At 46.4% G+C, this 13,686-nt stretch overlaps 2 protein-coding genes across 4 annotated transcripts; both read left to right on the forward strand.

Annotated features, from left to right (window-relative positions):
• The first annotated feature begins 37 nt into the window (after window positions 1-37).
• On the forward strand, window positions 38-5,194 carry LOC124464551 (cAMP-dependent protein kinase type II-beta regulatory subunit-like). 2 transcript variants are annotated; one of them, XM_047016445.1, is made up of 11 exons: window positions 38-699; window positions 1,193-1,228; window positions 1,683-1,735; window positions 1,844-1,927; window positions 2,096-2,202; window positions 2,352-2,505; window positions 2,921-3,022; window positions 3,373-3,447; window positions 3,563-3,631; window positions 3,827-3,950; window positions 5,019-5,194. In XM_047016445.1, exons 1-11 carry the CDS (start codon window positions 417-419, stop codon window positions 5,153-5,155), a joined length of 1,224 nt encoding a protein of 407 aa, XP_046872401.1. In that variant the 5' UTR covers window positions 38-416; the 3' UTR covers window positions 5,156-5,194. The 2 variants fall into 2 exon arrangements, with proteins under 2 accessions (XP_046872401.1, XP_046872400.1); XM_047016444.1 differs by lacking the exon at window positions 5,019-5,194 and having other exon boundaries at window positions 3,827-4,345.
• A 2,072-nt stretch (window positions 5,195-7,266) lies between these two features.
• LOC124464556 (HMG box-containing protein 1-like) lies at window positions 7,267-13,569 on the forward strand. 2 transcript variants are annotated; one of them, XM_047016451.1, is made up of 11 exons: window positions 7,267-7,334; window positions 8,188-8,391; window positions 8,616-8,811; window positions 8,934-9,057; window positions 9,255-9,366; window positions 10,090-10,202; window positions 10,519-10,675; window positions 10,875-11,019; window positions 11,567-11,866; window positions 11,983-12,124; window positions 12,354-13,569. In XM_047016451.1, the coding sequence occupies exons 2-11, from the start codon at window positions 8,211-8,213 to the stop codon at window positions 12,369-12,371; spliced, it is 1,488 nt and encodes a 495-aa protein (XP_046872407.1). In that variant the 5' UTR covers window positions 7,267-7,334; window positions 8,188-8,210; the 3' UTR covers window positions 12,372-13,569. The 2 variants fall into 2 exon arrangements, with proteins under 2 accessions (XP_046872407.1, XP_046872408.1); XM_047016452.1 differs by lacking the exon at window positions 7,267-7,334 and having other exon boundaries at window positions 7,345-8,391.
• The last annotated feature ends 117 nt before the right edge of the window (window positions 13,570-13,686 follow it).

Raw genomic sequence — 13,686 nt, forward strand, 5'->3', positions numbered from 1 at the left:
CTTTTCGTCATGACTGCTCTTCTAAATCTATTTCTATGACCGTGCAACCGCGCTTCGTCATTTGCCATCGGCTCGAGGAGGGTGGTTGCCATAGTTACGCGGGTCACATGCGTGGGTTTCCTGTAGCCAGCAGCATAAGTGATGCTACATTTTTACAGCCATTTTCATGCAGTTGACATCAAAAGGCGGTTTGTGAGACACACTTGAACCGAGATCGAGAATGGAGATAACGTTTGCCAGATTTGTTGTAGCAACACGCCATGGTCTTGGATTCCATTTTTACTCCTAGTTCTCCTTGAAGCATCCTTGGAAGTGGACTGTCAATCCTTGTTAGCAACAAGCTAGCGGTAGCTGGAACCGTTTTTCCTATTTACTGTGTTGCTCCTCTGGGCGCCTGTAAAGACTCAGATTCAGAGATGAGTATTGAAATTCCCGACGGACTAACGGAGCTGTTGCAAAGCTTTACGGTTGAAGTGCTAAGGAATCAACCAGAACCCGGAGACCTTCTGGACTTTGCCTTGCAGTATTTCAGTCAACTCAAAGAAAACCGGACGAGAGGAGCCGCCTTTGACAATGCTAGAAATTCGGCTAACGCTACTTCTCGCCCTGGAGGCGGGAGGGCGGTCAACTTTGCAGAGGAAGCGATGCAGATTGACTCTGAAAATGATGAAGACGACGAAGACGATGAAGAATTCGTGGGTATGAAACCAATGTCGAAAAGCACAACCTGCTGGCTAGTCATAATACACGTTAGCAACTATCAGCTAATGATGTTGGTGTCTGCTGAGCGGGCCAACCCGCACTGACCACACAAAAAAAGATAGCTAGGTAGCTAAATCTATAGATTTGAGGGAATCTGGTCTCCAACACTTGTCAGATGCCAGGTCAAGTGAAGTGTAATGTGCAACATAATACTACTGCTGTGCACAATCGGTGTATCTAGCAATTAACTAGAAAGTGTATCTTGCTAGACTGCTAGTAACTTGGTCCCTTCATGTCCCCATATGCACTTGGCTTCATCAGGGTATATGAGACAGGCTCTTAAAGCGTAACGTTACTTGTTGTGTTCCCAACACGTACTCTGAACGACGCCTTCTATAATAAGTTATTGTCTCTCAAGCCAGTAAAGTAATATAATGAGTCTAACCTGCCATTCAGCAACTTTGTCGTGTTTCCTTTGCCCCGTGTACAGCGCCTATGATCAACAGATTCCAGAGAAGATCCTCAGGTAAGGACTCAACGTCTGTATGTTTTATTGTTGTTCGGTTTTAAACCCTCAGAATAGGTTGAATGGCCCCCAGAACAAGTGTGTGTTGGCAGACGGAAGAGATATGGCATGTCTGTGGCTGGGACAATCGATCCAACAAGGACAGCTTCTGCTGCTGTCATCAGAATTACTGTCAATAATAGAAGGACCAAACTGCCTAGCACAGGTTTTCTAACTCCTAAAAGCGTTAGAAATGGAGAGATTATGCATTGTTATGAGATCGTGCTCCTCGTGCATGAATGAATGGGAAGAGGTGAATAGAATTGGAACAGTTTCAACGACACAATTGAACAGTTGAACAACACCATTTATTTGAGCATCCCTCTCAGGGTCGGGTGTTTGGGAACCATCCAGGGAACTGGCTTAAATACAGAAGCATTCTCACGGACAATGACACGTGCATATGTTTTTACAGTGTGTGCGGAGGCATTCAATCCCGACGAGGAAGAGGAAGATAAGGAGCCCAGGGTAAGATTTCTCGTCATGACTTTGGACGTAGGGCCCTGGCGCTAGATAATGACCCCATGCAATTTGCTATCCAGACATGTTCGGTCAATGTCTCTCTTCCTATCTCAGATAACCCACCCCAAAACCGACGAGCAGAGACACAGGCTACAGGAGGCCTGCAAAGACATCCTCCTGTTCAAGAACTTAGACCCGGTAAAATGACAACACCTACATACACCCAGACTCAATCGCCAGAAGATTCAAGATGGCGGACACAACGACATACCCACACTGAGGCGACCTCATCCCTGCCTACACAAGCGTTCTCACCTCCTATGCTAACTGCGTGTTCCGCGTTTCTGTCTGTCGTCACTCGAACAGGAGCAGATGGCCCAGGTCCTGGATGCCATGTTTGAGAAGCCGGTGGAATCCGGCGAGCACATCATCGACCAAGATGAGGACGGGGATAACTTCTACGTGATCGAGAGGTGAAGCCCGTGGTTTTCGACAGGCTTTTCAGAAGGCTTTGTCGCCTGGGTCGGCGTCCGCGTCGGGCAGGGCCGCGTTGCCGTCGACAGAACGGCCGACCCCGGAGCTCGTTTCTTCCCGCGTCTTTACCAAACGTCTGCTTCCTCAGGGGGAACTTCGACATCCTGGTGAGCACCGACGGGTTGCCGCGCGTGGTGGGTTGCTACAACAACCGCGGCAGCTTCGGGGAGCTGGCTCTGATGTACAACACCCCCAGGGCTGCCACCATCATCGCTACGTCCGCTGGGGCCCTCTGGTGTCTGGTGAGTTCGACCGTTCCCAGTTTGACCATAGCGGCTCGGGCACGACTCGTTGTTTTTGGTACCAACCATACAGAATGTCACGGTACTAGCCGGAGTGAAAGGTCTGCCATGTGTTGGTGGCGTGACATAACCCCCCCCCCACACACACACACACACACGCACACACACTCCACCCCAAGATGACCACCCTGGGTGGAGGAGGAAACAGGAGTTTTGTAAGCAACACTGAAGCACGTTACCTGGCTCCGCTATACAGCCCCCCCCCCTCCCCACCCACATCTCTACACTGAAGAGAAAGGACGGAGACCCCATGACCCCCCCCCCCCCCCCCCCCCCCCCCCCCCCCCCCCCCCATGTTGCTCGGGCCGTGTTTGTCCACTGGGAAGGGGTTTGAGCGGGTGATTCTGTGTTCCAGGACAGGCTGACGTTCCGGAGGATCATCGTGAAGAACAACGCCAAGAAGAGGAGGATGTACGAGACCTTCATCGAGTCCCTGCCTCTGCTCACCTCCCTCGAGGTAGGAGTCTGGCTCACAGCCCCTGCTTGAGAGCAGTGATGTCGTCATGAGCGGATGAATGAATGACCTGTCCATAAGTACATTGGATGGATGGGTGGGGAACGGACCCAGTGAATGATCGACTGAGTAAACAGAAGGGAGTTGGAGCTGTTGATGGATGGGTGGGTCAATGTATGGATCGGTGGAACGGGGGGGGGGGGGCGGGGGAAATGACCACCCACGAACAAAAATCCGCCAACCCCTTGTTGCACACGAACCCAACCGTAGCGACATTGCGTAAGCCGCACTCGGAAACTCCCACCGCCGTAGGACGATGACATCCCCTTGTCTTCCCCCCCCCCCCTTTGCAGCCCTCTGAGAGAATGAGAGTGGTCGACGTGTTGTCCACCCGAGCCTACAACGACGGGGAACAGATCATCTGTCAGGTACGTCCCGCCAACCCTTTCCACGGCGCAGGCCGAACTGTGGGATCTAGACACCCGAATTTCTGCGCCCCACGCTCGTAGCCAACGACCCGCCTGTGGTTGGTTCCCCGTGTAGGGGGACATGGCGGACTGCTTCTACATCGTCGAGTCTGGCCAGGTCCGAATCACCATGAGGAGAAGCACGGTAAGGCTGCCAGCCTGGAGGCCACCCCCCCCCCCCCCCCACCCCCACCCCCCCTGTGCATCCATCACAATGCATGTCGTCACATTGTTACGCTGTCATCAGAACGCGACGTTCGCAACCTCTTTGCTTGTTACGGAGAAGGCAATAGATCCTCTGTTTCTCGTTGTTTGTCGTTCCCGCTCCATGGCGGCGCAGACCAGGAAGGAGGAGGTGGATATCGCCATGTGCAGCAGGGGGCAGTATTTCGGGGAGCTGGCTCTGGTCACCAACAAGCCCCGGGCTGCTTCCGCCTACGCCTTGGGGAGCGTCAAGTGTATAGGTACACTAGCCACGCCGAGCACTGGAAGTTCCTTTCCACCATTTTTGAAGTCCAGAGCTAGTTCGACAAGAACTACAATCGCCGAAGCAGTTCAACAACTAGCCACTGGGATTTGGTCTGGGGATTGTAGTTTGATTGGCACCAAGTACCATTGCTGAGATAGTGTATGCAGGGCCACGGGTGTGACCTCTATAATCCCTGTCATTATCATTACCTTACTCTCACACCTGATTTGCTTTGATCCTGAGTTTCACTTCATTGCCGTCAAATTACTTCCTGTTATAGTGTCCATAGCAGTATTTTCAAATAGTAACTACCTATATGACTGTCCTTCTCATCATTCCCATGGGCGTATCTAGCTGGAGCCCCCCTAAAAGTTTCATTAGCCCCCCCCCCAAAAATAAATAAATACATATATATATTTTAAAAAAAAGTTTTAACACATTTATTTTCTTTCAAAAGTGGGAACCTAGATTCGCCCCTGATCATGGCTGACTAGTAACTACCTATATGACTGTCCTTCTCATCATGGCTGACCAGTAACTACCTATATGACTGTCCTTCTCATCATGGCTGACCAGTAACTACCTATATGACTGTCCTTCTCATCATGGCTGACCAGTAACTACCTATATGACTGTCCTTCTCATCATGGCTGACTAGTAACTACCTATATGACTGTCCTTCTCATCATGGCTGACCAGTAACTACCTATATGACTGTCCTTCTCATCATGGCTGACCAGTAACTACCTATATGACTGTCCTTCTCATCATGGCTGACCAGTAACTACCTATATGACTGTCCTTCTCATCATGGCTGACCAGTAACTACCTATATGACTGTCCTTCTCATCATGGCTGACCAGTAACTACCTATATGACTGTCCTTCTCATCATGGCTGACCAGTAACTACCTATATGACTGTCCTTCTCATCATGGCTGACCAGTAACTACCTATATGACTGTCCTTCTCATCATGGCTGACCAGTAACTACCTATATGTCCTTCCCATCATGGCTGGCTTGTAAGTGGGTCTGCTAATAGTGTGTTGGTGTTGTGTTGCAGTGCTGGACGTGCAGGCCTTTGAGAGGCTCCTGGGTCCCTGCATGGACATCATGAAGAGGAACATCGCCAACTATGAGGAGCAGCTAGCCAGCCTGTTTGGAAACAACACTGAACTTCAAGAGCAGAACGACGCGTGAGAGACTTCCGGAGAGGGGGGATGGGAGGGAAGGGGGGGGGAGGGGGGGGGGGGGGGGGCGCTCTTGCCCAACAAATCCCTGGTGCAGAGCTCTTTATATTAGCTGTCCGCTTGCCCCTCCATGCACATCTAAGTATCTTCTAGGTTAACGTTGGAAACAATCAAAGTGTTGTAAATGGATTTGGGTGTGGGTGGGATCTTGTGTATGAGTTGTAGTGTTTTGTATGACATAAGGGCATACTGTTGTTTATCTGTGATCTCAAGTTACATTCCTGGCCTTTTTATTGATATATATATATATATATATATCAATACAATCATACACAGAATTATCCCAATGGTACGTAAAAAAAAAAACCGCACTTTTGAAGTTTGTCAGATAGACCAATTGCATCTGGTTACAGTTCTATGGTGTCATCTTCAGTGATCTCCTGCTAGTGTTTAATGTTTCATCCGGAGAGAAAAAAAGAAGAGGAAAGAAGAGGGGGGGGGGGGGGGGGGGGGGGGACACAACAACATTTGGGGTATTTTTGTAGCCTGTTGTTGTTTCTGAGCATATTAAGTCGTAAAATATGAATGAATAAGACTTCATATTTTGTGCGCGCTCCCTGGACCCTGGCTCACATATCTCTTAAGCTGTTAAGACCTTTTGATTTTTGACTGTACAATTTAACCTGAGGTTGCGTAAAACGTCAAAGCCTCTCGCAAAAAAAAAAGAAGGCTACTGTTTGGCCTCACGAGGTGAATTCTGTCCATTCTAATATAAAACTGTGTCCATTATTTGTGGTTGCCAATGTACATTATTTGATGAAATTGAACAATGCATAATGTATTGTACTTGAAGTTTGTACCAGTAGTCCTGGGTTTCAGTCTAAGATGTTGTTCCTAAAGAACAGTAGTAGCCAACTGTTTAATTTCATTTTAATTTGTTTTGTTTGACGTATGGTATTTAGCCTTTTAAGTTAAATTGGACATTCACACACCATAAGCTGCTCAGTAGTCCAAAAAAATAAAACAAATCGAGGGCAGGCTAAATTTAGGTATCGTGATGTTTTTTTCTGAATGAATACCACCAAGGCTTTGTTGACCTGTTTGTATAATAGGGTGAGAAGTTGCCAGAGGACGTTTATGGGTTTATTATCCATTTTAGTAATTCAATGTTATTTTTCTTCATGGCATGTTTCGTTTCGTCATGTTTGATGATATGCTATAGCCTGTTTATAAAGGGAATTGGGGAAACTTTTGTGCTGAGAATTGCAGAACTTTCTGCACTCAATCCCTCAACACTTCCAAAAACAGGCAAAACGCATAAGGGAATCTTGATAGGAAAATAGGCCAAATCGGAGGTTCAGTTTTTGCATAATGCTGCTACTCTTTTTGTTTCATACAGTTTGGTACTGTTTGTTTGTATGTACGTTAAACTATTTCAGTTATTTTTAATTAAATGCTCAGCCCATCTTTTTGAAGCTTAGTACCGTACTTGCCTTTTGAACAACATATTTCATAACTTTCATTTACCTGTTAAAACATTCAGAAATTCAAGCTCCAATGCAAGTCAGTTACTTTTGAACAAGTTTTGTCAGTCGACTGAATGGATTTATAGCCTACCTCTGCACATATATACCTATGCCAACGACAGGTATCTGTATTTCTTCATTTATTGGTATTATTGTAATTGTTAACCTTAACTGTTTAGTGTGTGTGATCAACAATCTGTTCTTGTGTTCATTGATACTTTCTTTAATAGTTCACCCTCTGGATCTTGCTTTTAACAGTGTTGGCCCTTTTCTTGTAACGTTGTTACAAACTCTTACTTGCCAGAGTATTTTATGTATAACTGTTATTTGAATTGCCATTGCAATAAAGTTAGTTTTTTTATACAAATAAATTGCTTCCGAATTTAGATTATTGACTTGAGCAATATGGGTTCTAGTAAACATTTGACTTATATGTGCTGTAAGAATGTTTAATTATATTGACAAATGCAGTGCAATAATGAATATGTTCTATGACCAAACTTGAAATAACATTACGGCCAAATATGACAGTTATAACAAGAGTATCAGTGCTAGCCAATAGCGAAGAGAGAAAGCAAAAACTGACGTTGGAACCCACCAATGCCTCTGCGTAGAGGAGGTTTTTTATTCACTCTTTCGTTCTCGTTGATGGCGACTGTTTTGGTAAGTTGCAAAAGAAAGTTCATAGAAATCTTACTATGTTAATAGTTTCTGAAACGATTTCAAATTAGAAAAGTATTGCCAATCTTCTATAGCATAACTCCTAAGGGGAAACGAGAGGATGACATTGCCTGGGTTTGTTCGAGTGTGTCAGATATCTCAGTATTTTCATTGTTTGTTTTGTTCTGACAGCTTGCGCAAGAGGCAAGCATTAACAGACTCGTTCAGTCGCTGGTATTTTCACATTTTTGGGTCGTGACATTCTACAAATTTATTGTAGATCTTACTGTAGAATATAAAAATATTTTTCGATAGTTGTCGATAACGCACAGGACGATTCTAAATCGTGTTTTTCCTGCAAGCTCAACACTTCTGCTTTGTGACAACAACAACCCTTACGTTTTCATTATGCTAAGGAGCCTAAGGATCGTGTGAAATCCTAGAATAAAAATCTGTATCATGATAGTGTGCATTCGGATACGTAAATTGTCAATGCGATTTCATTTATATTTATCCTCTTTCAAACCTATTTAAATGAGTTATCGCATTTTCTCAGTATTGAATGAATGAGCTCTGCTGCGCATGCGCGATGTTCTTAAGTTTATAAACAAGGCCTGCGTGGAAGGAATCACATGACGTTGTTGCAAAACGGACGGGAGAGACAGTTTGTTCTTTTCAATCTTATTTTCGCACACATTGAGTGTTTGGCGCTGTCAAATCATCCCATTGACACAAATGTCCAACAGCTGAATGAATGTCATTTCCTCAAAATGACGTAATATAGGGATAGCATACTGGCCCACACCCTGTCATTCTGTGTAAAAGAAAACGAACTCATTTGGTGTGTGTTGTGCAGTAGGACGTCCCAAAGTGTAGAACATGGTATGGGAACTGAAGCCCGCGCTGCGCTATGGCAGTCCCGAGCCGGGCCTGTCAGAGTCGGGTCCAGAGCGGGACCAGACAGGGCAGGACACGAGTAGGGTCCAGGACCTGGAGCTGCTCCACTGTAACCTGCCCTCATCACCAGGAGACCCCACCAGTGACAGCCACATGGAATATGGTAAACACCAACACTCAAATATAGAAATATAGAATTATAGAATTATCCATATTATATGGATCTCCTGTGTTGGCCAAGCGACAACGTTGCTGTTATAGAAGATAATGCTTAAATAATATTATATATAATAATAAAATATTGTTATATTAATCATCATTTTTTGTAAATTACATTTTTTCCTGTGAGATACATGTTCCATTCTTTTCCTTTTTCCATGACCTCAGATGATCTCCCTGAGCTGCAGGAAGTGGTGGAGGACCAGTCCTCACCCATTGTGTTTCAGGTGGCAGTGTGTGTGTCCCACCAGGAGCGTGACGCCCACACCCACACAGCTCCCCCGGACACACACTGGCTCACACAGCTGGCGCACATAGCCACAGGCCCTCAGAGCCCTCTGCTGCAGGGGTCCACCTACAGCAGGTTGGCTTCAGAACACACACACACACATCTACACATACACAGGCGAAATTGGAGGTTCAATCATTCACATTATGCTGCTACTACGTCTAGTTTCAAAACTCGACATGATTTTCCCTTCCTAGGTCTTCTCCAGTCCATATTTTTGGCACCAGTAATAACCTACATTCCTACGCCCGTCCCCCCCTAACCTCCAGCGGTGCTCCGTCGCCCTCTAGAGGCAACACAAGGGAACGCAGGCGCATCCGGGTAGGAACTACGACAGCACTCGATCACGTTCGGTTGCAGCCCAACCCATCTGCTCAGCTTTCAGTCTGACACCGTGTCTTGAATGCTACAATGTCACTCGAGATTCCTACGACCATTTCCTTCCTTCCTAGACTGTACCAGTTTGACTCGGACTTCAACCGTGTACGTGTCTGAGCCCTGTTGTTTTGCTCGTGCAGGCGAGCAGTGAGTGTGAGTCGGCGATATCGGGGCGATCTTCCCTGTCAGATGACGAGGACATGGACTGGTGTCACTCCTGGCCTCCCACCGCCTGGCATGGCTTCCTCAAAGGTAAAGGTCCAAACGAAAACACCCACACTGATATGCAGCGTTTTTGTATGAGAGAGTTTTCCCTCCTTCTGAGGTCAAGAGGTCATGTTGAGGTCAAGAGGTCATGTTGAGGAGCTCCTTCCAGTCCACATATAGACACAGGCCTCACTTGTTCAGACCGACAGGAGTCAGTGAGGAGAAAACTTGAGTTGAGTTACGATATTGTCAGGTGTAGTCTTTCAAGTAGACAAACTTGCTGACCACATGCCGTGCCTTGTAAGGAAACGTTCTGTGGAAACGTTATTTCGACTTGTCTATTCCTTGTATATAAGGCCGTTTGTAACCCATGTGCTACACTCATCTGACCACGCTGTCTTGAATGGCTCATGATCAAACATCGTTCTAGTTAACAGTCAACTCTTTTTAATTGTGGTGCACCTTTCGGCCACCGAGTGACATCATCTTTACATTTACATTTAGTCATTTAGCAGACGCTCTTATCCAGAGCGACTTACAGTAAGTACAGGGACATTTTCCCCGAGGCAAGTAAGGGTTAAGTGACTTGCCCAAGGACACAACGTCATTTGGCATAGCCGGGAATCGAACCAACAACCTTCTGATTTAATAGCCTGACTCCCTAACCGCTCAGCCATCTGACCCCCCGGGCACACTGATATATGCACAGACACACACAGACACCTTACAACCTGTTTATGGGTTAACATAGAGATTGTTTGTCTGCAGGCACTCGCCTGCGCTTCCACAAAGGCCCCAACATGGAGTGGCAGGAAGCTGATGACCTGGAGTCAGACACCGACTCAGACAATGACGGAGAGTCAGAACCCCATCCCCTGAAGGTACAGTCCTAAAAAGAGACATCATCCCATACCCTCAAAGGTCATTTGGAAACGGTATCCCATCCCCCCAAATATCCAGTCATATAGAGCCAGAATCCTATCCCACAAGGATACAGTCATATGGAGATAACATCCTATCCCCCAAGGGCAAAGTCATATTGAAACAGTATCCTATCCCCCAAAGGTACAGTCATATTGAAAAAATATCCTATTCGGATATTCCGAATGTATACCGTTAAATAAGGACAGAATCCATCCCTCTCATGTATACGATGCTCCTTTCTGCCTCTGCCTCCCTGGGGGATGTGTGTTCCAGGGCTACGGCTCCGAGGGCCTCAGGCTGGTGGGTCACGAAGAGAGCGTCTTCTCCGGTCAGGTGGTCCTCAGGCTGACCTTTGACCCTGTCACATCCCGGGATGGTCTCCTGACCGCAGAGTGCCAACTGGACCACCCCTTCTACGTGAAAAATAAGGGTAAGGGGCTAGGGGTTAGGAGAAAGTGTGTGTGTGTGTGTGTAGGAGGAATGGAGAGGGGTAGAGGGAGAGGTATACTGTATCAAGAGTATATGTGTGTGTGGTGGGGAGTGACGGAGAGGGGGAGAGGAAGAGGGGTAGACTACGTGAGTGTGAACATGTAGGGGTCGTAACCTTTGTGTGTTTTGTCATCCGACAGGGTGGTCCTCGTTCTACCCGAGCCTGACCGTGGTGCACTATGGGATTCCGTGTTACGAGGTGCAGGTGGGCGACCTGTGTTTGCCTCCGGGACACAGAGATGCAGCCCACACCGACGACTCTCTGGTGTTTGATGCGTTCAGGAGGTACATTTTAACTTGTTTAACTACATGCTCTTATGGTTTCTTCCCTTTAGCACTTTTTTTTGGTTGTTCACAATATGTACTTCTTGTTTTTGACTACCCGCAATGCTGTGGGGCTATCTTGTTGTTATTATCAGTGACCTATGCACTTTGTAAAGCTCTCTCTTGGAAGTCGCTTTGGATAAAAGCGTCTGCTAAATGAATAAATGTAAAATGTAAATGTAAAAACAGTACGAAGAGTGACAAACTGTTCCAACATGTAGCTTCCTTGTGGAGTTTTATTTCGTCCGAGCCATTAGGAATTCACAGGGTCAAATCCTTTTCGCAAGTATTTGCAGTGCAACTGGTCCCAATGTGACTCCTCTGTTACTTCGTTTGAGTAGTATTATTCAGTATCACAAGTTGTTCCTTTTGGATGAACTAAGTCACGGATTTCTGCCATCGACCCAAACGAAGCCCCAAAATTCCCAACAATTCCTAACAATGCAGTTCCCGGTTGTAGGTTGACCATCCCAATGTGAGTGACCGTGGGCCCATGTCCCTTTCCTAGTTACGACTTCACGCCCCTGGACTCCTCCGCTGTGTACATGCTGAGCAGCATGGCCAGACAGCGCCGCACCTCCCAGTCCAGCGGGGGCGCTGTCTCCCCGGGTCCAGACCCGCAGAGCTCCAGGGCCTCTCGCGCCTCCGCCAGCTCTCCCCAGCGCCGGCCAGCCAAGATCCAGCAGGCCCAGATCCCGCCCGCCAATGCCACGCCCATCAAGTGCAAACGGCCAATGAATGCCTTCATGCTTTTTGCCAAGAAGTTTAGGGTCGAGTACACTCAGATGTACCCCGGGAAGGACAACAGGTGTGTGTGTGTGTGTGAGAGAGTGTGTGTGTCTATAGCCGTGTAAACTCCAGCTCCGCATGACTCAGACGTTTTATCTGAATTAGTGTGTGTGTGTGTGTGTGTCCGGTGTGCAGGGCGATCAGCGTGATCCTGGGGGAGCGCTGGAAGAAGATGAAGGGCGAGGAGAGGAGGGTGTTTACCATGGAGGCCAAGACCCTGGCCGACGAGCAGAAGAGACTGAACCCAGACTGCTGGAAACGCAAGAGGAACAACTCGGTATGGAGGGCACACACACACACACAATACTCTACTGACACGCATGCCTTCCACAAAACAAAAAATAATTATGAAATATTCGACTCCATCTCCAACCAAATGTCTTTCACTCCAGTGATACCCTTAACGAACAAACACACCTAAGCTCAGTGATGCACCAATACACACACACAGTCTGACCTAGATTAGTGGAGTGTAACATATCTAACCTCTTTTCTCTCCCCTGCAGGGCTCCCTGGCCAACTAGGGAGAGGAGAGACAGAGGAGAGGGAGGACCATACACACACACACACACACACACACACACACACCATAAACAAATTCATGAAAGCCTCCTGTTTTAGGTAGACGGATGTTTCTCTACTGTGACATTGTACAGTACATGCTTGCTTTTCTAACCAAATAGAAAGAAAACACATGTAAGACAAAAAAACCACACATCTAATCTACTAACCGTGCTTGAACATGATATATATAAATATATATATATAAACATGATATATATTTTTTATGACAAACTTGCCTTAATCTTCCAAAGCGCAAAATGTATTATTTTCTTCCGTCTTTTTAACGAACGTGTATTTTTCAGGTAATTTCATAAACCAGGCTTGAATACATAAACTGTGGTGCTGTAGCTTAGCGCGAGGATGGGCGGGAGAGAGCCAAACAGAGGTCTATTTTTCCACAGTGACATTTGCCAGACGTTTTAAGAGTGGGTTTCAATGTTTTCAGGTGTGTTTTCTCTTAAGTGTGTCAGACAGGATGCCTTATTTGAACCTCGTGCCAGCCCGAGGGGGACCTTCAGATGTCTGATGATTCTGAGGCGTCATTGCTCTATCCGTGTGTAGGGGTGGAGAGGGAGGGGGGAGGGAGGGAGGATGGAGGGAGGATGGAGGGAGGGGTAGTTTCCCACCGTCGGTGTGGTAGCTGTAAACACGTCTTTTACCCAGTCCCAAATCCAGACCCTTCCGCCAAACCTAACGACCACGATCAACATTAGACAGCAGCCATATTGGAGAATTGACTCGGTGAAAACATGGAATGGCGCTCAATCGTATGATCTGATACCTTTTAATATGACCTTTTAAAGAGGAAGGAGCGACAGACCGGTTTGGGACTGGCAGCTTTCACCCCGGCTCAGTCATATCATTGAACTGTGTCTGTAAACAAGAGGTGGGTGCACTGCACTACAGGGGGCAATGTGTTGTATGCACTATATACACTTTATTATCTCGTATGAAAGGTATGCGTACTGAATACATCCATATTTGAAATAAAAGCAACAGAATCCAACATCTTTGTTCACCTATCAAGGTTGCATTCATTGATTGAATAGATTTCTTTTTTTCCTTTTTTTTTGTGCTATCTGACGTGTACAGGTCTTCCTAAAATGATTGCACACAAAGCTATTGTATCATAGTATAAATAAAAAGCATGAATATAAATATTTTTTAGCATGTCGTGTATTTGGCTTCACTTTTAATATTTGTGCAGTGTATTTACTCAAACGAGAAAAAGAGGATGTTGGATAGTAAATCAAGTTCTTTATTTTTGTGTGAACC

Source organism: Hypomesus transpacificus, unplaced genomic scaffold (assembly GCF_021917145.1).
Source record: "Hypomesus transpacificus isolate Combined female unplaced genomic scaffold, fHypTra1 scaffold_379, whole genome shotgun sequence".
NCBI classification, from domain to species: Eukaryota; Metazoa; Chordata; class Actinopteri; order Osmeriformes; family Osmeridae; genus Hypomesus; species Hypomesus transpacificus.